The sequence below is a fragment of the Eptatretus burgeri genome, chromosome 17 (assembly GCF_056783735.1).
Source record: "Eptatretus burgeri isolate ZD-2024b chromosome 17, Ebu_testis_v1, whole genome shotgun sequence".
NCBI lineage: Eukaryota > Metazoa > Chordata > Myxini > Myxiniformes > Myxinidae > Eptatretus > Eptatretus burgeri.
In genome coordinates this window covers 19,012,929-19,037,685 of record NC_140977.1, presented here as the reverse complement: position 1 = coordinate 19,037,685, position 24,757 = coordinate 19,012,929, and the positions used below count along the sequence as shown (strand labels likewise).

Here is a 24,757-nt window from a genome sequence, read left to right as displayed (position 1 = left end):
TTTTGCTATCTTTATTTTGGAACAACCACTACTTCAACAACCACAACCGCCTCTCAACAACCACTACTTCAACAACCACAACCACTACTTCAACAACCACAACCACTACTTCAAAAACCACAACCACCTCTCAACAACCACGCCATCCCCACCGCAAAGCAACCACAACATCGCCTCACCTTCATCTCCGTTACACCGCCATCTTTTCGCCACCCACGGCGAATCCCACGGACGAGCGCCATCTCCGCCGACAGACGCGGGGGCTGATGATTTCCACAACGTCCGCTTTCCACGGCTGATGATTCCTGAAACTTCCGCGTGGTTGATGATTTCTACCACATCCGCTCTCTCCGAGCTTCGCGTCAAAATCGGATCAAAAGATCAAAAGGGGCAGAGCCAGCGAGGGGTGAAAGGTGAGAGGTGAAAGATCAGACCTCACTCACGGACCCCATATAAAGGCGCGCTGAACGCCAAGCAAGCAGTCTGTCGGGGTTCGGAGTCTGTCGGGGAGCTGCAGAGAGTGGAAGTCTGGAGTCGAGCTGGCGTCGAGTCGAAAGAAGTCAGCAGCCCGGCAAGGTTCGAGTCCAGTGGAGGGCAGTCGGGGTCGCCGGAGCGCAGCCAAGACTGCCGTGCCACGCAGAACAGCGTGAAGGTGGAGAAAGCCGGGGAGAGATCGCCAATGCTGAGGAACGGACAGGCTCTTAAAAGAGCATCAACTCTCGAAAGGGCAAAGGCCCGTTCGTTCCTCAGAGACGTCATCGGCTAGGCCCGAACCACAAGGCCGCACGGCGGGGCTTGGGCCAACCAAGTCGAGCAGCGCCAACTGCCGTGTCGACGAAACGTCGAGGGTCAACCAGCGAGTCACCAGGAAGGTAGCAGGTAACCAGAACGGCCTCTCGGAGCTCCTGCGGTCTTCACAGCTCTGTGAACTATTAAAGGCCTGCAGGCCCTATTCTTACCCTTTTCTTTCCTGGGGTTTTTCTTTGTATGAACATTGTGGCGCCATGTCCTTAAGGAGAACTGTTAAGTGATAGTGTAAATAATAATAGAACGGTTGTAGGTCTTTGTCTTGCTCGTTCCTGCATGGCTTTATTCACTGCATGATTGCATACGTGTTTGATTACATACGTGTTTGATTGCATACGTGTTTGAGTGCATATGTGTGTAATAAATAAATGTCATTGTTTGAATGTCCACCTGTTCGTTGCGTCCTTTCCCTCAATTGAGCTGCTGTATTGCGTTCGGGATATTAGCTGGCTTTTAAATAGCCGATAAAGCAACTGGATCCGGCGGGGCTTGGCGATATACACCGCTCGGCAAATCGCAAACGGAGCGAGCTGCCTAAGCGGCTCGTTTCCAAGCAGGTCCCGTTGAGGTGTAAATCCCCGGCATTCTGTCTGCGCGCATAATTAGGTAAATCGACAATTCGGCGATCGGACCCTGTCGCGCGCGGACAGCATAGTTGGCTGATTTACGGTGTGATTAAGACCACACCCGTAGCTGGATTTTGGCGTTGATCCGAAAGCTGTAACTAGGTTTGCCACGTCCGGTGGACGCATGCGGCCGTGAATTAGCTAAACGCGGTCGCCCGCACGGCGGAAAACCACAATATGATGATGATAGACTCGGATGACCGGGGAAGGGTTAAAATAGTGCAAAATGGCATTAACTCCAAAATGGCCGATGTGGCCCTTACATCACTCCTCCTCATGCCTCATATGTACATGTGTGTATATGTCTGTATGTATGTGTGTATATGTATGTATGCGTGTGTACAGGATATGTATGTATGTATGTATGTGCACAGTATATATATATATATATATGTCCAAATTTCCAGGAATTGCATTTCAAATCAATTAAAACGAGTGCATGACTTTTTTGAGGAAACTTCAGTGAGAAATTCAATTGTAAAGATATACGTATACACAGAATAATTTTATTTGAAACTAATTAAATGATGCAACGATCACAGAACATGGTTGTGCAACCTGATTGAGAAGAACAGCACTGAAGTGTTTTTACTGCCAGTTGTAGACAGGCCCTTTAAATCCCATAGTTAAAGGTAAAGTAAGGTAAATGGCCACAGGGCGACATACACATCCTTAATGCTGGCTCTCCGCTGAGTGGACTGAAAAGCCAATCTAATTTCTCGTGTATCTTAAGATTGCCTGAAGGACTAAAATATTTTCACAAATGGTACATTTGTATGTGGATTCATTATTGTGATTTCTCCTGTGTAATAACTAATAAGGTGTGCTGATTGTGTGAAGGATTTTACACAAATAGTGCGATTGTACGAGTGCTCATCATTATTACTTTTCATGTTTGTTTGAAGGCAGGATGATTGAGTGAAAGATTTTCAATAAATTGTTCATCGGTGTTGACATTCTCTCATGTGACTTCTCAAGTGTCTCATGAGCTCGCATGATTTAATGAAGGATTTTCCACAAATTTTACATTTACGTGGGCATTCTTCTTGTTTGCCATATTCTTTCTCCCCATTGTAAATTATTACGTTTTCAAGTTTAGACGACCGAATAAAAAGCTTTTCACATAATTTACATTTCTATTGGCATTTTCCATTATGAATTTTAAAATGTCTTTTGAGGTTGCACGAGTGAACGAATGATTTTTCGCAAACTGAGCATTTGTATGGACGTTCTCCATTGTGAATTCTCATGTGCGTTTTAAGGTTGGACGACTGACTACAAGATTTCCCACAAATTGAGCATTTGTACGGGCGCTCACCGTTGTGAATTCTCACGTGTGATTTCAGGTGAGATGGCCGATTAAAAGATTTTCCACAACTTGTGCATTCGTATGGGTGTTGTCCATTATGAATTCTCATGTGTGTTTTAAAGGCGAATGGCTGATTAAAAGATTTTTCACATCTTGTGCATTTGTATGGGCGTTCACCATTGTGGATTCTAACGTGTGAGTTCAGGTGAGATGACTGATTGAAAGATCTCCCACAAACTGTGCATTTGTACGGGCGCTCACCATTGTGAATTCTCATGTGTTTTTTAAGGGTGGATGACTGAATAAAAGATTTTCCACAAACTGTGCATTTGTATGGTAGTTCTCCATTGTGAATTCTCATGTGTGTTTTAAGGCTGTATGGCCGATTGAACGATTTTCCACAATGTGTGCATTTGTATGGGAGTTCACCATTATGAATTCTCATGTGATTTTTAAATTGAAATGGCCAAACGAATGATTTTCCACAAGTTTTGCATTTGTACGGGTGTTCAGCTTCCTTTCCTTTGTGAGTCTTGTGAAAATTATTCTCTGCAGACATTTCCTCATTCTGTTTGTGTTCTTTGTAAAAAGTCCTCTGGTTTGTTTCAGTTGACGAGTCCTGTGGGCGTGTGTCTGCGCCGTTCAAAAAAGTAGGTGTAATCCCCCTCGTAGATTCAGTGGATTCACCTGCAAATACAAAATCACATGACCTGTGAAAAAAAAAAATGTGATTTTGTTCAATACTTAAAATATCATTCTGACAAACGTACCCAAGTCAAACATGTACATGTGGCATTCTCTCAAACAGGGCTTTTGCAACGGAGGTTACACAGGAGGTTGAAGTCTCGGAGTGAGGGAAAGATTGACGCCTTCCCCCACACCACTCACACATACACACACAGACACACAAACCTTCTCCCACACTCCACACACTCAAACCTTCCCCCTCACCCACCTCCCCCCTCCTTCAAAGCTTCACCTTGCCCCAGCAAAGCCTCCCATACCCCATTCTGCAACCTCTCAATGCCTCCTCCCCCATATCTCTAACTATGTGGACCGCAAACATCCAAGGTCTCCGCTCTAACCTGACAGATCTCTTCATCTAAGCCACTGCCGATAAGCCAGACATCATCTGATTAACAGAATCCTTCCTTCCACAGGATGTCCCTGACTCCTTTGTGGCACTCTCTCGTTATTGTCTCTTCCGATTTGATAAGCCTGAACCATGCCATGGTCGTGGAATTGTACTTTATATCAGGAACTCAATTTCTCACTACCCTTGTACTGATCTTATACCTCTCAGACAACATCGACAAACTTTTAAACACTCATCTCCAACTCTCTCTTTCTCATATGTGGTGATTTCAATTCTTACCATGCAACTTTGCTGGGTGGTGGTACCTCTCTCACCAGCCATGGTACTTCAGCAAAGGACTTCTGTGACTCCATAGGACTGACTCAATCCATGAACTTTCCAACAAGGGTTTCCTCCCAATGGCAAATCCTTCCTTCTGGACTTGGTGATGATTATCTTTTTTGCAAATGTCTCCTGCTCTTCCTTTGCTTCAGTTGGTTCATCTGATAATAATATGCTTGTGAAAGTCCACATCTCTCTGGCTATTCTCAGAGAGCTGTCTCAACACCAGCAAGTCTGGCTGTGTGTTGTTCTTCATGATGTTCTGTTGTGAGCAGTCCAGGGCATCAAGCAAATATTGGTGACTCATGAGTGCTTCATCCCACACCAGTATGTCTGCAGCTTCCAGGAGATGTCTCGTCATGTCACGTGGAGAGATGTTGCATGTTCAGTTCTGACAAGGTGGTATGGGCAGTTTGAAGCATGAAGGTGAAGTTCGTCCCAGCTCGAGAATTGTCGCAGCGATGCCAGAGGAAGCTGTGGCAAGTACAATGCCATTCTTCTGCCCAACATAGGCAAGGACCACGAACAGACCTCTCATACTGGTATTTGTGCATTTGCACACTCAGCAAGACACTGGAACCATTTTTTGTCATCTTCAAGAAGATTGAGAAGTTGGCAGGATTGTTTGAATGTCTCGTAAACTTTTCCATCAATCATCAATCAACCACTCTGCCTATCATCTGAGGTTTGTTCCCTGAAGGTCCTGCTTGCCTTCTCCAGACCTAAAATTGCTGCTGGTTGCCAAGTGAAGTGTTCAGGAAAGTCACAATAAAGAATGCTGCATGCCAGTGTATCTCCACGATTCTTGACAAATATTGGCTGTCAGATTTGTCTGGGTTGCTGCTTCCTGGGCTTGCTCTGCATTAACTGGGTTGAACACCACTCACTGCTCTTTTGGGGGGTGAACAGGAAGAGCATCAACAGCTGATGTGCAGTCCCGTGTGGGGAATGTGAAGATCCTCCATGTTGCCTCTGATGCTCCAATGAAGTGACACTGCTCGTACTGTCTCTTCTCATCAGAGTGATTCTCCATGCCTAATCTCTGCCGTGTGGTGGCAAAACCTAGCAAGTCCGGCTCCAGACAATTTGAGTTATCAAGGAAAAATATTGGCGTCATGGGATTAAGATACCATATGTCAATATAGATTTAGTTTGTCATATTATATCATTATTATATGTAAGTTGTTTCAGGACAAAGTTTTATCCAAATCATGCTGTTATTGATGGTAAATGACTTACTAGGTTTTTCAAACACTTTGGGAGAGTAACTGTGAACTTGCTAAGTTTTGCCATAACATTATCGAAGTGAATGCTCATGCTATATTTAATTTAAGTACACTTGGAGGACAGGAAAAACCTCGTAAGTCCAGATATGGGTCCAACTCAAATTTGACCAAAACCGGACTTGCTCAAAACAACAAAAAAAAACTTGCGGACAAAAAAAAGCAGGTTTTGCCATCACACGGCAGATCTCAAGTGGTCCACATCAGCTTCAAAGGTGATAGTGGCCAGGTCAGAACCTTTGTAATATATACTTGTACAGGTACTTGACGGCCTTGATTGAAGCGCAGCATTCAACGTTAATATGGGCATGGTACTTATGGAACAGCCATGGAGTGTATGGAACAATGCTTCTGTTGTCAATGGGGGTTGTCTTTTCGGTAAATGTCGCTATTTTGGTGTGCCCACCGTTGTCAGGAGACCTTAGAAGTTAGGTTGGATAGGAGTCATCGCCGAGCTTTGTTTGAGCAGTAAAATATTTCGTAAAATCCTATGAGCAGCAGCTGTTGATTATACATGGACTTTTCGGATTTATAGTGCCACATGGCCCATGCACCATTATTTTTTTCAGACAGTCCAACAGGTCATGAGTGCATGGGTTGGTGGGATGAGACAGTTCAGCACCGATGACCATGTCCACATCCTGCCATGTGTTGTTCACCATGATCAGAATGAACAGGAAGTGGCCATGAGGAAGGCCCCCACTTCTGGAACTCAATGGTGTAGTCATTGGCCTTCAAGTTACCAAGTACACCATGGCATGGCATCATTGTAGAACTTACCCATAAATTGTGGACCACCAGTGAAAGTGGCAAGCAGAACAATGCGATGTCCAGAACAATCAGCATCACCAGCATGAAGAGCATCTTGTGGGTCGCTGTAGAGTTTTGCATGGAGGTTATCCTGGTTGAAGCAGATGTATTTCAAGCACCCGATTTATATTTTGACCCACAAGTCCACACAGTACTGTTGGAACAGGCGATTGCAGTGATGCAGGATGTTGAAACTGTTTGCACCCTTCATGATCATGTATGCATAGAACTGTTGAGCCATTACTGTTCATTGACCCTGGAGCTTAGAAATACCAAAGTGGAAGCCATCTGTACCATACAGGAAAAGGATTAGGAAACACAGTGGATCGTAGCTCCTGTGAGTTTATTTGAAGTGCTGCAGGCTATGATTTCCACCTCCTTGTACCCTGTACATGCAGACCACTGTGTGACCGTCTTGACTGCCTCTATCTTGATTTGGCAGGAAGATGGAAACTTCACTGCTGGTGGACAGGTTAAAGTGTCGGGCATGCTCTCCATCAGGTTGTTTATTTGCATGAATGGCGATGGTGATGTTTTGAGGCACTGCGCCTTTGTCAAGCAGCTCCTGAATGCTGAGAAATGACTGAAGATAGGCATTTGGAGAATTCTGTGGAATCATATGTAGTGTCCATTTTGTCATTTGTTGGAGGTTGTAACTTCAGTCGATGCTGAACCTGTTCTTCCACATCATAGAAATATGTCTGAAGGCTCAATGGATCTGTGTCTGGAGCGCTGCATGGTTGGCCAATGATACGATATACCGTGCCACTGATTCTGAAGTTAGCCACTCGTCCTCAGACGGTCCCATCTGTAGTTGTTATTGTGGCCATAGAAATAGCTGCATTAAATCTCTGTATGTTCGTATGGTCGTGCTTGTTGGTTGCATTGTTGTCCATCAACAGATGATGTAGTTCATTCGGTGGAACTGGTGTTGGTGGGACTTGAATTTGCCCAGAGACAGCATAATCCAAACTTTGGTGTGTTCAAAGTTCCACCAACATGCCCACCCATTCACATTTGAGCATGACAGTCCATCAGTGACAGTGCTTGCATCAGAGCACAGTCTTGTTGAACTTTTACAAACTCAACGTGAGCAAGCTGATCAATGTCATATTGTCGCGTGATTCGATCTAGGTTCACTCACCGATCCTGCTGCTGTTCCAGTTTCATCTTTGTCACGTTCAACCTGAGATCACTTAGGATTCATGTTGGCATGGGTTTGTCATTACTGAGTTGCATGTTTGTTGCGTTTCTTCGCATGAGGGGGTCACTCATTCTTGCACGTCCCGATTATAGTATATTTTATGCTATAGTAATTTGCATGTCGACTGCATCTGCGAGTGTCAATTTGATGTAAAATGAAGTGAAACACGTGAAAAAATATTATTTATAACAAGCAATAGCTGTTATTGTTGTTACAGTCAGCGTAGATATTGTTGTTTGTGTGCTCCGTATCCATCACACTTTATTCTAAATGGTTCATGCTGTCGTAGAACAATAAAATGTCAGTAAGTCTCACTAAAAGACATTTTTTGGATTAAATGGACATTTTACAACTTCAAAAATATTGTTCCAAGTAAATTGATTATTAGTTTTCCAACAGTACCATTTTTATTGAAGTCGGAAATAACAGCAACGGCTTGCATAACCTCCAAGCTAAAAGCCCTACTTGGGAGAACGCCACATACAGTACTCATTGGTTCGATATTTATCTGCATGCCGTCTTGATGAGGGCAAATAAGCCTGAAATCCAGATAGGTGGCTCCGTTTGATGTTCAACTGATGTTGACCGTGTAATCTTTGTCTGTTTGACAGAGTCGCCGGGCCAAGGCCTCTGTGTTGGAGGTGACGCTTTGGTGTTGGACTATATCCAATGGGGATCGGGGGAGAGCTCGTCACACTACGTGTGTGTGTATGTGTATATATATGTATATATATATATATATATATATATATATATATATATATATATATATATATATATATATATATATATATATATATATATATATATATATATATATATATATATATATATATATATATATATATATATATATATATATATATATATATATATATATATATATATATATATATATATATATATATATATATATATATATATATATATATATATATATATATATATATATATATATATATATATATATATATATATGTATATATATATATATATATATATATATATATATATATATATATATATATATATATATATATATATATATATATATATATATATATATATATATATATGTATATATATATATATATATGTATATATATATATATATATATATGTATATATATATATATATATGTATATATATATATATATGTATATATATATATATATGTATATATATATATATATATATATATATATATATATATGTATATGTATATATATATATATATATATATATATATACGTGTATATTTGTATATATGAACATACGAGGTGTGTTCAAAAATTATCCAACCTTAATTTTTCGTGCGTAAACAAATGAAGCTTGGGAGGCGTGGTTTGGTGCACGTATGTAGGTGAACCTAATCCGTATGCATGAATATTTTCCTGCCTGCAGAAGCTGTCAGTCGCCGACAGACCGCCGATGAGTGAGGAAGTGTAAGTGTGCGCCGTCGGATTTTCGTTTTTGACAAAATGACGGAAAAACTTGAACAACGCTCCTGCATCAAATTTTGTGTAAAGCTTGGCGATTCCCAAGTGGAAACGATCCGCAAGATTCAACAGGCCTTCGGGAATGAAGCAATGGGCACCACACAGATAAAAGAGTGGTATAACCGCTTTAAAGATGGTCGCACATCAGTGGAAAGTGAAGCACGTTCTGGTTGGGCCTCAACATCCCGAAATGAGATCGTCATTGACCAAGTGAGGACCCTGCTGATGCAGGATCATCGAATCACGATCAGAGAACTTGCAGACGAGGCAGGCGTCAACATTGGATCCATTCAATCCATTGCGACTGAGGATTTGGGCTTAAGCAGAATCTCAGCCAAGTTCGTGCCAAAACTGCTAACGATCGAGCAGAAGCAACTGCGTTTGGAGATCGCACAAGACATGCTGGAGACTGTGAACAGTGATCCCAACTTCTTCAACATAGTGATCACTGGCGATGAGACCACAGTGATCCGTCATTTTGTCAAAAACGAAAATCCGACGGCACTCGCTTACACTTCCTCACTCATCGGCGGTCTGTCGGCGACTGACAGCTTCTGCAGGCGGGAAAATATTTACGCATACGGATTAGGATCGCCTACATACGTGCACCAAACCACGCCTCCCAAGCTTCATTTGTTTACGCACGAAAAATTAAGGTTGGATACTTTTTGAACACACCTCGTATTGTCGTGTCCACGCCGGTGAAGACCGACCGAGACGGACAGCCAAACTGTTTTCTCCTTTGCAGGCGAACATGTGCTCCTTGGGGATTAATGACGCACGCAGGACGGGAGGGCGGCAAGGACAGTGGCACACAGGTTTTCCTCAAAACCATGACAAATAAACAACATAAGCAAAGTAAATAAATAGGGGTTTAATAAACAGAAATCAAATTTTTATAATGGAAATAAATCAAAACGGGATAATAACGAAATGTGAGGCAGCTTAAATTCCAATTTGAGGCACCCCCACACAGACTTTCATACAGGCAAGGGGACAGAATAAATAAAATAATAATCCTCCCTTTTTCCTGGCACTTTGCTGTGTGCCCAGAGATGAGTTTCTGAAGCTTGGGGTTCGCCAAACCACGTCGTCACTGTGTGGGAAAATGCGCCCAAAATGTCGCCAAGCCACTCTCTGGCTGGGAAGCGTATGTGAAGGAGTTTGTGCGGATGGTCCCTTCATTAAGGGCCCAGAAGCTGTCGTCAAAGTTCCTCCTCATGATTGAGATTGCCAACGCTGCTGCTCTTTGCAAAATAGCACTGCGTTCTTCTCCGACGGTACAACACAAGGCTCCGAGGCGCGGTCTCACACGACCCAGCCAAACAGTCAATGGCCAGCATCTCGCTCCATCATGTGAGCAAATTAACCTCAGCACAAACACGAGAATCATGCAGCCTTCTTCACCGTGTCGAGGACTACCAGCTGTAATGCCCTTCTCTTCCGACCGCCGATCCTGCCTCACTCGCTTCTGCCCCGCACCTTTTGACCTTTTGACCTCTCTCTCTCTCTCTCTCTCTCTCTCTCTCTCTCTCTCTCTCTCTCTCTCTCTCTCTCTCTCTCTCTCTCTCTCTCTCTCTCTCTCTCTCTCCCTCTCTCGGCACCCATCCATCATCCATCCCAGGGGTGTGGTCTCGCTCGTTTTCATTCCAGGAGGTGGGGTTTTCGATTCTTTGGAAACGTCCGGCTCAGTTGTTCCAAGGACACGATTTCTTTTTATCGCCGGTCTTGGAATGCAAAAACATAGGAAAAGGTCACAGGGGGAAATCACATTCTGGAAGATATGAGCCTTTGAGCCTACCTTATTAACACAGCACCCACTGCCCCCCCACAACCCCCCCCCCCCCGTGTGGTAACACGTAACACTTAAGCTGACAGTTTCCCGAGTTGATTGACAACAAAATGTCTCCTACCCATCCACGGACAATGCTACCCCATACAATCCAACCTTTTCTATGAAATTCTTCCATCTACTCCACAAACACAACAATATCTATGCATGCAAGTTGCCACTGTTGACTGCTTTCTCCACATGTGGGTGAGTTTTAGGGGATGGAACAGAGACCTTCCAGGTCTCAAAGTATTCACCTCCATGTGTGTGTGTGTGTGTGTGTGTGTGTGTGTGTGTGTGTGTGTGTGTGTGTGTGTGTGTGTGTGTGTGTGTAGAAGAAAAGGTGGTCTCAAGGCCGAATATGGTTGAGTTGGACTTCCCGTCAGGGCTTTAAGCAAACAATTCACTACTCTCTCATGCCATCCACTTCCCCACCCACAATATTATCGACCTCACCCAACCTAATCATCTCATTTTCAGTTTACTGTTTAATCCCTTCCTCTCTCCTCTTCCTGGTCCTCTTCCTTCCTTGAGTACAACTGTGGCCTCACTGTCCTACTGTCAATTTGTTATCTTTTTTTTCTCTCTGTCACCTCACTTTTCCCCAAGCCAAGAGCACATATATATACATGCAAAATAAATGCATTAAAAGTGTACAATTAAAGCTCAATCAGAATTGATGAAGGTACAAATTAAGGATAAAAGGACACAAAAAGGTACATTATTGTTGGTAAAAAATATTTCAACGAATGACGAAGAGGATAATGAATGTTTGAGAAATTGATCTACGATCGTGGTTATTTCTTTAAGCAATGAAATCAAAATGTAGGGGGTTTTTTTCCTTAACACCAGAGTTCATCATCAAACTGTCCAAAGCAAAATGTATCGGCATTGACACAAACCTTCATGGGGATGGTTCTTGAAGAAAGAAGCTTCACAATCATTAGGCTTTGGCAGATCCAGGTGGATGTCATGCTCAGTTTTCACTTCCACTTTCACAAATAAATCTGGAAAAGTAACTTTTGTTAAATGCAGGCATTCTTGTGTAAGATGCACAGCTGGTTCCATACTCTTTAAAATATCGAAATAAATATTGCATTAAAATCATTGATTTGAGGTCTTCTTTGAAGAAAGAAAATAAAACATTTCCCCAGGAAATAACATGGTGTCAAAGCGTTACGTTCTGTACAAACTGCCTCAAAGTTACGTGATGCTTCCTCCCTGACGACAACTTCAGGAGGAATTTAACCATCACAAAAAATCACGACGAACAAAATAGAGAAGATAAAGAAAAACCATGGCCAAATTCCAAATTCTTGCCCTAATCAGCAGAGGGCATTGCATCAGCGGTAAAGCTGTGTCCTCAGCCAATGATGCTACTCCACAGCGTTGTGCTGCATATGAACGAAGAAGACCACCACCCAAAATCACAACCAGCAAAATTAAAAAGGCAAAAAAAAGTTTTCTCCCCACTCTGCATTGATTGTCAAATTACATCCAATTCCAATTCACCATGTGACTAGTTTTTTATTGTCTCAAAAGTCAACCCTCATGGAAAACTAAATGGCAATGTGGCACCTCAACAGAATGACAAATTCAGAGAATGGAATGAAAAGGCCAAAGCTTAGACGATCATAATATGACCGTATGATAAGGGGAGTGGAAAAGATCAAAAATGGTCAGGAAGTAGAGAAAAGCTCAGGAGTGTGTTTGGAAAAAATCATGTGTTGATGAGCAATTGTATTGAAAGACTGGACTGGCAAGATATTGTTGCGAATTTGCGCCCGCCGGCGTCACTCGAATCGCGACCGCGTCGCTCACCAGACGGACAATTCAGTCGTGACCCTCGGGAACTATCGCCCGGAGCCAGTCACGGGTGGGCCTTTCGACCTCACCACAATCGTGCCAATCGGCCACCCGCGTAGGATAGGGTTGTTCGCCAAACTCGACCGACCTAAGTACCCACGCGGATGGTAAACTGGACGATCGTACATCGCCGCAGGTCGACTCCGGACACGAACCACTTAAGCGGTCCGTTCCGTGCTATAGTGATAACCGAGCGGTGTTATCGTTGGCCTCAACGGTTCCGATCAATTACCGGGCGTATTAAGCCCACTACGAACCCTTTACGTGAAGCAGGATGGAGGGTCAATAAAGAAAAGACGAAGCGAAACGGGAAAACAGTTCACACAAAGCACATTTGTTTCCCGGCACACGGAAAGCACACATAGAGAGCCAAACAGTCAAAATGCACATATAGCAACAAAAACAAAAGCAACAATGACACAGAGTTACCACTGACTACGCGCACACACGGCAACACATACAGTTCTACTTTACAGACGGCGCCAACACACATTTACTCAAAAGCAAAGGAAAGAAGCCACCCTCATAGACAAGGGGGCAGACGGGCCTGTAGGCCAATATGCGCACGTGACCTGAAGGAGCGGCCAGGCCCGCGAGACCGGGGGGGGGGTCCTACCCACGTCCTCGTGACGCGTTGGCAGACGAGCCGCAGATGTGGCCGCGTGGCTGTGCCCCAACTCCGTGCTCCTTGGCGGATTTCGTTGGCACGACGTTTGGAGTGGGGTGGGAACAGGGCCCCCTTGTTGCACTATCTCAGCGCGGAGGAAACGGGGAATTGTTGATGCCCTGGGGGAGGAGAATGGCTGGCTGGCTTGGGTCCCGCGTCAAGCGATCCCACACCGCGACCTCGTCGCCGACCACCATCCTTTTCGCCTCGGACCCGAGCTCCTTTGCCTCTTCCCGCAACTCTTCTCAGCCGACTCCAGAACCCAACTCTTCCTGCCTCACCGATGACTTCGCCACCCCACTCAACTCTCTGTCACACCGATCACTTCGCCGCCCGACTCCACCCTTCCTGCCACACCAATCACTTCGCCACCCGACTCAACTCTCTGCCACACCGATGACTCGACTCACTCTCCCCTGATTCGCCTTGCGCTCGCCGTTTTATGGGCCGGCAGGAGAAAACAATATGCAAATATCCGGATCAGGATGACCTCGGGGGCGGAGCCACGTTCGCCAATTGGACGGAGGAAAAGTGGGCGTGAACCTCCCCTGATCCTAGAATTTGCATATATCGATTTCACACAGACGCGCCTGGAGGCGGGGCCAAGCCGCTCCGTGCTTGCTAATTGGACGGAAGGGAAGTGGGCGTGTAGCGTTCTTGATCCGAATTCTCCCTCGGAAAGGCGCTATTTGCACTCGCGGCTCGGTGCGTTCGGCACCAATCGCCGAACGGGCCCGAGACAGCCCGACGCTCAGTGTTCACAGGTGGTGCGGGAATGGCCGTAGAAGGAGAGAGGTGAAGGTGGTGGAGGGTTTTCGGTGGTGGTTTGATGGTTATGGTGCCGTTTGGGAATGGCGGTGATGCGATGATGTGGGAGTGAGTTGTGAAGGTAAAGGTCGTGGCTATTGGCGTTGTTGTTGTTGTCCGAGGGTTGGAGCGTGGTTGCAGTTGGTGACGATGGCTGGCGTGGTGGTTGTTGTGTGATGGCGGTTGAGACGTGGTTGGTTCAAAATATAGATAAAACAGAAAAACGGCTATCTCAAAGTGTCGCAGCCCAGATGAATCACATAAATTCCCTCAAAACAACGGGTTTGGGGCTAACTGACATGTACTTAGAGATATCTCACCTACGGGCCCTGAATGGTGGTTTGCGAATTTCCACATCCGTTACAATTTCTTGGAGTTATGCACACATGACTGAGCTTCTGAGCCTCAGTTCAAATATCGACCCAAGTATCGACTGCCATCCTCGTTTTTTACATGCAGTGATTTCATCAATGCATCCATCGCCATCCCTCGGATGAATATTAACATGTGCCCCATCTGTGAGTATTGGTTAGTGAACATTCAGGATCCTACGTTGTCTTTCAGGAAGAATAGGTGAGTTGATCCCAGCACCCGAAACAAATATAAATAAAAATATTCCTGCTCCAAAGTACATCAGCAGCAAAGCCAGACTTCCAACAATCCTGCAAACCAAGAGCAAAATGTTGCACACACAAGATGAAAAGACCTGAGTTCCTCCACAGAACAGCGTTTCATCTAAACTATCGCTGACAATTCGCCAATGAGTAATTAAACAAGTCCAACGGCTGATGTGAGTTTGTAGCATTGGTGGTTTCACACTTGTGCTCCTTCAAAATACTTGCAGCTGTGGAAGAACTGGGGTAGAGCTTGAAACAGCAAAGGATCTTGTGTGGCTATCTTGTGTGGCTTTCCTTGATTGCTTTATTCAGCCTTCTTTGACGAGAAGGGCTGAGTGTTGACTAACACTGTTGACCAAGTCGCAGCTGGGGATGATTGATGAGGTGACAGCCGATTTGTTGTTTCCTCCAGTGACAGGTGAGAGTTGTCAAAGGGCTTTTAATGGATGTATATTGTATCAGACATGGAGTCCCAAGCAGGTGACATGAGACCGCTGCAGAATAATTGTCTCCTGCTTATAATGATCTCTGAAGAGGCTGAGCAGAGGCGAAAGCACGCATATGAATAATCCACCACAATGCCATTGTTCACCAATTTCACCGCGTGGCCATTTCAATGCACACAGTTGGCCTAACAAGGGGAAATTTCTCAAGATGGAGCAGTCAACCTTTACACCAAAGAGGTCAACGATTGACTGCATCCTTGCTCTTCGGGTCTTCACCGATCGCAGAGCAGAGTTTCCGCAGGGGCTGCTTGCAGCCCATGTTGATCTCTGCAAAGCGTTCAATTCAGTCAATCAGGATGCCCTCTGGAGGATTCTTCGTCTTCGTGGTGAGCCACCCAAACTGGTCAATGTGATGTCGAAACTATACTCTGGGACAGAGAGTGCTGGAAAATGTAGAGGTACCATCTCTGACTTATTTCCAGTTGCTACTGGAGTACATCAGGGGTGCGTGCTGGCCCCCACAATTTGCAGCACTTGTTTGGACTGTATTCTGGGGAGGATGTCGGAGAGATCAAGCTGCAGTGCATTATTTAGGAATGCCAAGATATCTGACCTTAATTTCGCAGATGATGCAGTCATTGTTGCAGAGACTCTGGATATAGTGCTGTCGGTACCTGTGCAGGAGGATGAAAGTCTGAGTCTTCAGGTGCTTAGTGTTTCCAATCTTGCTCTATGGATGTGAGACTTGGATTCCAACCAGGGAGCCGAGACAGAGACTTAATTCCTTTGGGAGAAAGACTCTTTGTACAATCCTTGGCTATCGCTGGTCAGACTTTGTGTCCAATGTGTGGTTGCTGAGAGAGACTCAAATGAGATTTGTTACCTGCATTTTCTGTGGGCGAGAGCTGTGGCTGTATGGACATGTGGCTCATTTTCTTGACACTGATCCTGCTCATCAGATTCTCTCATAGAGGAAGCTTTCTGAGTGGAGGAGGACAATGAGCCAACCACATTCCTCGTGGCTGCAGCAGGTTGATCAGCATTTCAAGGAGATGGGGATGGGCCAGGCATCTGCCTGCGGGATGGCTCGACGGAGGCCTCTGGAGTACTGGCAGAAAGTGAACGCAGTGACACGCTGCTCCGGCACATGCTCTCATACCTGGCCTGACCTGGAAGACTGAACCATGGCGCAAAATACACAGCAACTTGTTTCAAAGTTCAGCTTCAGACCTGGTCAGTCGAACATGAACCTTTTGCTTTGTACCCTCCCAAATATGAATGGAGGCTCTCAATGAAACACATGATATCAGGGCCCTCTCTCCAGACATATCTCAAACTTTCTATAGAGTCTGGCACTCCACCTTGCTCTCGAAACTCTCTGCCTATGGCATCCAAAGCCACCACCACACGTGGCTTAGTTACTTCCTCTACTCTCATTGCAACTGTGTGGCTCTCAGGAGAATCCTTTAATCTCCTGTCAAGGCTGGATTGCACCCAAGGCAGTGTTTTATGCCCAGTCCTATTCTTCATTAACTACCCCTCTGACTCTGGAAAATCCTATTTATATCTTTGCTGATGATGCCACCCTTAGCTGTGACATCCCTCATCCTTCAGAAGAGAAAGGCAGCATCTCCTTCCTTCTCTTCAGACCTTCATCGAATCACAAGCTGCTCAAACATGTGAAATATGTCTTTCAATTCTGAAAATTCTCACAATCTCACTGTCTCTGAAAGGACCATCTAAGCAAACCCAAGAATCGCCTTTCTGACAAGTCGCATTCATAGAACGCGTAGTCTCGCCTCGCACACTCATTCTGAACTAAAATACGAGCGTTAACTGAACATGCTACTATTATTACCCACTGCCATTATGGCCCATATACCTTTATCATCCATGCTCTCTATTATGTTGCACACATTGTCATTATCTATGGTTTTATTGATTATTAGGATATTTAACGACCACTATTGTGCACATTGAGGCGAAATTGCATCAATGAAGATGACTATGAAACTCGAGGTCGCTTGTCAAATCTGAGATCACACTTTTGAAAGCGAATTCAACGAAGAACATTTGATTTTGAGTGATTTGAAGTTTCTATGATAATCCGTTCAAACGTTACGGCTACAAATGTGTTTTTCATAACTACAATGACCGTGGCTTTGACGTTTTGATCCCCAAAATAACTTAAAACGTGCTTTATAACTGCGAGCAGTTCTAACTGGGCCCGATGGCTGGAGCCGTTATGGCTAGGGCCGCTTTGGTACAACCCTGTTTTGATCGGACACATCGTGATTTGAAGTTTCGCTTCCATCAGGTCAGGTCAGGTATGGGAGCATGTGCTGGTGCAGCGCGTCACTGCGTCCACTTTCCGCCAGTACTCCATGGGCCTCTGTCTGGCCATCCTCCATGCAGATGCCTGGCCCATCCCCATCTCCTTGATTTGCTGATCAACCTGATGCAACCATGAGGCACGTGTTCAGCCCATTGGCCTCCTCCACTCACGAAGCTCCCTCACTGAGAGAATCTGGTAAGCAGGATCAGCATCAGGAAAACGAGCCACATGTCCATGCAGCCGCAGCTGATGCTCACAGACTATGCAGGTACCAAATCTCATTTGAGTCTCTCTCAGCAACCGCTCATTGGATACAAAGTATGTCCAGTAATGGGCAAGGATTTTCCGAAGAGACGTGGTGTCAAAGGAATTAAGTTGCACTCTCAGATCCCTGGTCAGAGTCCAAGTCTCACATCTGCAGAGCAAGACTGGAAGCACCAAGGACATGAAGACTCGGAGTTTCGTCCTCCCGCACAGGTTCTGGCAGCACCACCCCAATGATCCAGTGAATCCATGACGCCCCAAGCTCGACCCAGACGACTATTGACCTCTGGCTCACAGCAAGCAGAGACATGAATATCACTGCCAAGGTAAGGGAATCGCCACAAACAGATACAGACAAGATAGCAGCATCCAATATGTCATTGAAAGCCTGGATCTTAGTGCTGACCCAGGAAACCCAAAATCCCAGCGGCTCCGACTCATCATTCAGCACCATGAGGGGCCCCAGAAAGGATATCTAAAGTCTCCACAAAGATGACTGCATCATCTACGAAATCAAGGTCAGATATCTGGACATTCCCAAATGACGCACCACAGCCCAATCTCTCCGTCATACTCCCCAGAATCCAGTCTGTAAAAGCGGTGAAAAGTGTGGGGGCCAGTACACATGCCTTATGAACTCCAGTTGCAACTGGAAATAATTCAGAGATGGTATCACCACATCTCATAGCACTCTCAGTACAAGAATATAGTTCACACATCAGATTGATCAGCTTTGGTGGTACCCCATGAAGACCAACAATACTTCAAAGGGCATCCCAATTCACTGAATCAAATGCTTTACAGAGATCACATAGGCTGCATGCAGCCCCTGCCGAAACACTCGTCTGCGATCGGTGAGGACCCGAAGAGCAAGGATACGGTCAATCCTTGACCTTTTTGGTGTAAAGCCTGACTGCTCTGGACACTGGTGCTCAAGCAGATGGTGGGGAACCATCTCAACAGCCCACCACCCTCCTCTGTCAAGAGCCCACCACCCTCTGCTATAACTGCAGTACACCGAGGGACAGGCTTGGAGGAACGCAATGCATGAATTCCCTTGTAAGCAGGACGAGAATCACTTGACCAAAGGTGATGCTCTACCCTCTCACAGATTCCTTGCGCAGAGGCCTCCTTGTCCACCCTTAGCGCACGTACAGTTTTGCGCCTCAGCTCTTTGAACAGCTCAGCTCTGCATTGCAGCCTTGCCCTGCAACTCTGGTCAATGGAAGCCAGCATCCCTTGAGAGACAAAATCCTTCTTTGCCCTCCGGTGAGTTCTAAGACATCCATTGGCAACATCAAGGATGGTGGTCTTGAAGGCACTCCACAACTCTTCAGGATTCCCCAAAGCACCCAGACCCCAAAAATTCCACACGCAGCCTGTTCGCAAACTCCTCAGCTGTCCTTTCATCTGTGAGCTTGCCAACATCCAGCCAAGGCTGGGATGGTTACATTCTTCCGATTTAAACTGCAACTTCAGAGTTGCTACAACAAGCCTGTGGTCAGTATTGAGGAACTGAGCACTCCGGTAGACCCTGCAGTTCTGCATCACCCTCCAGTGACCATCAACTAGCACATGGTCAATCTCCTTTGCCACACCACCAGTGTTGGAATACCAAGTCCAGTGATGACCCTGTGGGAGCTGAAACCATGAACCAGCCACCCTAAGTCCATGACTTCTTGCAAAGTCAAGGAACTTAGTGCTATTCTGGTTCACAGTTCCAGACCAATGGGGACCAACACATCTCTCACAACCATCCCTATCAGTTCCAGTTGATGCAATGAAATTCCCCAAGACGAGAAGAATATCTTGCCTGGGGCACTGATCAATCACAGACTCGAGCGTGGCATGGAATGCGTCCTTCACGGTGAGATCACTCGCCTCAGTCGGAGCATATACAGAGACCAGGGAAATGACACCCAAGAAGTGACAATTTCTTTGTCTCATAATATGCTCGTTGACCGGTGTTACCTCAATTATCATTGGAGCCAGCTTCTTGGACACAGCAACAGCAACTCCTTGGGTATGGTAACTATCAGAGCGACCAGACTCATAGTATAGTCGGTGTAACCACCCGCCATGATCTCGCCGCAATCCGGCCTCCGAACCTCATAGAGTGCTGCAATACTGATGTCCAAAAAATTGAGCTCAGATGATAACAGAGACAAGTGATCATCCTCTCTTAGAGATAGAGCATTCCAGGCACTCACCCGAAGGGACCGCCTCAGGTTAACCCAAGGAGACCGTCATCTGGTGGATGACACCTCAGCACCACTGCAATCTGACCCGTGGGTCTATCACTCCTATCAAAGCACACTACCGCAATCTGACCCGGGAAGGTTTCCCTGTGGTTTTCCTCCTATAATCAAAGATTGGGGGGTCCCGAAGGCTTTGCCCCAATCCCGTCATTTGGCGAGCTGCCCTGCAGAGGGCAGCTGCACAGGAGGTACTCCCACAGAGTGGTTTTTCAGATTTATTTGTGCTTTTAGTACGTTTTGTGGAATGAAGGGTTTTACGGTGGTCGGAGTGCAAATCCTGCCACCAACCTCTGAATAAAAAAGTAACCCAACTGCAGGAGGACGTACACAGACACAGTTGGGCACTCAATATGGATGGTCATTGGCTCACAAGGAGCTCCTCTGCCCTTTGACAGGTTTTGTTTTTAATCATGCTGGGTGTCCATATCATACACCCTCATCACCATGTTGGTTTAGTCGCCAACAACCTGACCATTGAACAGGTTAGTCCAGGCTTACGTGGCACCTGCAGGAAGTCACAGATCTCATCTGGCCTGACCTGACACAGAAGCTTCCATGTGTTCAGCAGTTTCAGAGAAGGCTGTTGAAGGTTTTTTGCTTCAATCCAATATGGCTGCCACATGACATCACTGATGAGATCATCGTTACCAAACTTATTCCCCATGGGTAGTCAAATCAGATATATAAATTTTCACTTTCAACTTTTCAGCGGAGTAAGAGTTTTAAAGGTTTTTGTTCAATGGAAGATAGCTGCCAAATCATGCAACAGATGACGTTTTACTTTTCGCCTTGGTATCCCGATAGGTAGTTATTGCTATCCTTAAAGTTTCAGATCCACTGGTTAGGCAGTTTGACAGAAGATGTTTTTTTTAAGGTTTTACCATCAATCCAACATGGCTGCCAGACCATGTGACCGATGATGTTTAAATTTACAATCTATATTCCCCATGGCTAGTCAATCATATTCATGAAATTTCACATCCATCGATTAAAGCATGAAGCGGTTCAAGAAGGAACCTTTTTAGGTTTTCATTAAATCCAATATGGCGACCAAACCACGTAACCGATGACGTTTTAGTTATCACCCTTGCATCCCCATGGGTATTCGATCTGTTAAGTGGTTCCAGAATAGATTTTTTTAGGTTTTTATTTTCAATTCCATATGGCTGCCAGACCAGGTGACGAATGACGTTATAATTTAATTCTTCATCCACATCGGGCCGATGATCAGATATATGAAGTTTCTGATTTTTAGGACAAGGATTTTGATTCAATTAATTATGGCTGCAATTCTAATACACTGATGATGTCATCGATATTGCCCAATATACAACATGGGGAGGTGATGACGTATGCCAAGTTTCAAAATTTTTTCATTGAACGGTTTCGGGATGTCCAATTTTTTTCCAATTTTTCCCTTTCTGGGATGTCCAATCAAATATGGCTGTCATATCATGAAACCTGTGATGTCAGAGTTATCAATAAAATGTTCTCATGGGAAGTCCCTCCTGTGTGTGAAGTTTTGCATGGATCGGACAGGCGGTTGCAGAGAAAACAAAAAGAAAAGACATAAAATGTCAGAGCCCCCATCGTTTTATTAATTTTGCTAGACGGAGTTAAAGGGCTATCCCATATTTACAAGATTTATGTGTATGTGCAACTGACTTGAGTGGTCAGGTGATATGGAAGATTGCGCACGATTTGGCAAGATTGGAGAAGTAACAAAATGGCCACCAGTCGCCCATCTTGCATCTGATGTCGAAAAAAAAGACGTGCATATGTAAGCCATCATTCACTACCCATGTGCCAAGTTTGAACAAGATCGGTAAATGCATGTCTGATAAATGGCTGAGGACGTGTTCAACATCGGGTTTTTTCACAACTAAAATGGCCGCCAGTCGGCCATCTTTGATCGAATCGTGAAACAAAATGATGTCTAGAGGCATACCATCATGTATAGGCTTTGTGCTAAGTTTGAACAAAATCAGTCCTTAGATATCCGAGATATGACTACGGACGGACGGACAAGACCCAATCCATAATCCCCCATTTCAGACTAAGTCCAATGGGGGCTAAAAAGATTAAAGAAAAAACATATAGATGTGGACACACACACATAGATACACAGACAGACAGACACGGGCATCACCATTGTCTCGCAACCCCTTCGGAACGAGACCAACAATCCTCATGAAGAAGTACAGTCACTCACACATTTGGGTCTCATAAGATAGATGGAGAACTGCTCTGCCCTCTGGGCTGGCACCCCTGCCTCACACCTTGCTCAGCTTGATGCCATGGAAACTAAAGCCTCAAGATAATTGGAATTTCTCACGATGAAGCCGAGTCTATGGGCCTATCACTTTCACATTGCAGACAGGTTGGTAGTTCCCCCCCCCCCCCACCGCCACAGGTTTCTGCAGGGGAAATGCGGTCCACCAGCAACCACCTTTTGGTAAAACTACCAAAATCCAGAATCAGCTCAACTCCACAATTTCTATCCTCTTTTCCCCTCTATGTCTTCAAGAGAACATCCTGCATCCAAAACCAAAGTATTTTCCTCCCCAATGGCCCCATTCCAAAGCACTCCAGTTTTCCAGATTATTGTGATTTCCCCCCTCTCCCTCACCTCTTTACATTTGTTGGTTGATGTGTTACTTTTCTGTTTCATCCCCACTTTCCCCTTCCTCTTCATCTTGTGTTTCATTTAACTTGTGTGCAGCTTGTTCACCCCCATGAGTCCTTGTCCCCTCCACTTCATCTCACTCTCACTTCAACTCTGCTGTTGTTGTTTCCCCCCTTCCCATTGTATTCCCTTTCATTATGCTCTCAGTCTTCCACGAGCTTCCATCATGTATGGAATAAAATAAAAAAAACTCGGCGCTAAACAAACACAGATCTCATCAAAAATGATGTAGATCACACAACTCACCATTCAGCTGGTCACTTTGCTCCTCTTCCAGACCAAAGGAGTTCACGTCCTCTATTTTTATCTGCACAATCTCAGAAAATCCTTTCAGCTCCTCGACCTTCATTCCACTCCTGAGCACAGTTGGCTGTTTAGATTCCGGCTGCAGACGAAAAGAATCCTTCCAACAGCCAACTTGAGTGGGTGAACCTTCAAAAAGCAGGAAATATGCCTGATGTTTACTCCACCCTGAGTACCTTGATCCCACACACACCTACATGTGAACTACCTCTGGACTTGAAGCCTTATCCTCTGGCCAAGTCAGTGACAGCACTTTAAACGTTCACCACACACATACACCCACCCTTTAACACCCCAAAATAAATTGTACATGTGGCAGGTTGTTAAGACAATGCTGTAATTGTATAACATGTTGATGTAAATTTTGATTTATCCATATCTAAAACTAGAAAGCATCTGAAAATGAAAACTTGATGATTGATGATTTTAGGCAACCTTGACTTTTTTACCTGAAAAGCAATAGGCTTCAGTGACTCAATATGCAAACCATGCTAAAATTTCAATGAAATTGACAATTGTCACCAAGACCTTTGACCTTTTGACCTGAAAAAAAAAATCTGCTTTAGTGTTTTATTAGTGAACCAAACGTGCCAATTCTTCAGTTTCAGGTCAATCGGATGAAAATTTACGATTTAATGTGAAATTGACCTTTGACCTTTTGACCAAATTATTATTTTTTTCTTCTCCTTATTCTCATGATAATGCTTTGTTCAAAATTTGATGACAAAAGTTCAAATGGTAAAAAAGTTATGGCCTGGATGGCGCGCGCGCGCACACACACACACACACACACACACACACACACACACACACACACACACACACACACACACACACACACACACACACACACACACACACACACACACACACACACACACACACACACACACACACACACACACACACACACGGGATTGAGACCCAGTGACTGGGACAACAAGTGATGGAGGGAGAAGGAGTGAATACGGACCCACTACTGTATATGGAAAGGAACGCACCCGACGCATTGACGTTAACCAGGAAGCACTTGCACCAGGAAAGGGGGGGGGTGGGAGAGGTGGATCGTGATCGGCATGAAGAGGAGGAAAAATGACAGAATGAAGGAGAGGAGGATGAAGTGCAGGGAGGGGCAGGAAGAGGATGGAGAATGGCAGAATGAGAAAAAGAAAGAAGACAAGAAAGATGAAGAGCAGCATGAACTGGAGGAAGAGCTGCCCAACAAAATAGGGGAGATGAGACTGATGCCACTCAAAGAAAGACCACAACTCCAGAAAATAGAAACCAATAAAAGACAAAAATACTGGTGAGGAGAATCAACACAGCACTCAGAACTAGAGGGGGAGCCCTCGGTAGAGTGCAAAACCTCCGCCGCCAATACGGCTAGGTCACTCAAGTGAGCCTGATATCCTATTCATTCAATTTGACATCAACAGTGCTCACAGAGTTATAGTTTACAACTTTCCCTTTTACTTTAAACTTTTACATACTCAATTCATTCGTCATAACGAGATTCCTTGAGACAGAAATTGATTTTACATGGGTATATCCACCTGAAGTTCCAAAACCAGCCGCAATTATAATTTTGGCATGTTTTTTGTTGGAAATCACTTAAAACATGTAGAAATGCAAAAAAAAAGAAATCGAAATTTTGTTGAAAAAAAAGTTGCAAAAATTTTTTTTTTCTCCAACAATTTTTTTTTTGGGGAGGGGGGGTTGGA

The 24,757-nt window shown here is 44.8% G+C and overlaps 1 protein-coding gene across 1 annotated transcript in view; it reads right to left on the bottom strand.

The window, feature by feature from the left end:
* Positions 1 to 1,919: 1,919 nt before the first annotated feature.
* Positions 1,920 to 24,757, bottom strand: part of LOC147009472 (uncharacterized) — a 44,623-nt gene continuing 21,785 nt past the window's right edge. The window contains exons 2-4 of the mRNA XM_085862133.1: positions 22,980 to 23,165; positions 11,690 to 11,794; positions 1,920 to 3,429 (exon numbers count right to left, since the gene is read on the bottom strand). Coding sequence (XP_085718259.1) covers positions 2,570 to 3,429; positions 11,690 to 11,794; positions 22,980 to 23,082 — 1,068 coding nt within the window. The 5' untranslated portion in view covers positions 23,083 to 23,165 and the 3' untranslated portion in view covers positions 1,920 to 2,569. The remainder of the gene's footprint in view (positions 3,430 to 11,689; positions 11,795 to 22,979; positions 23,166 to 24,757) is intronic.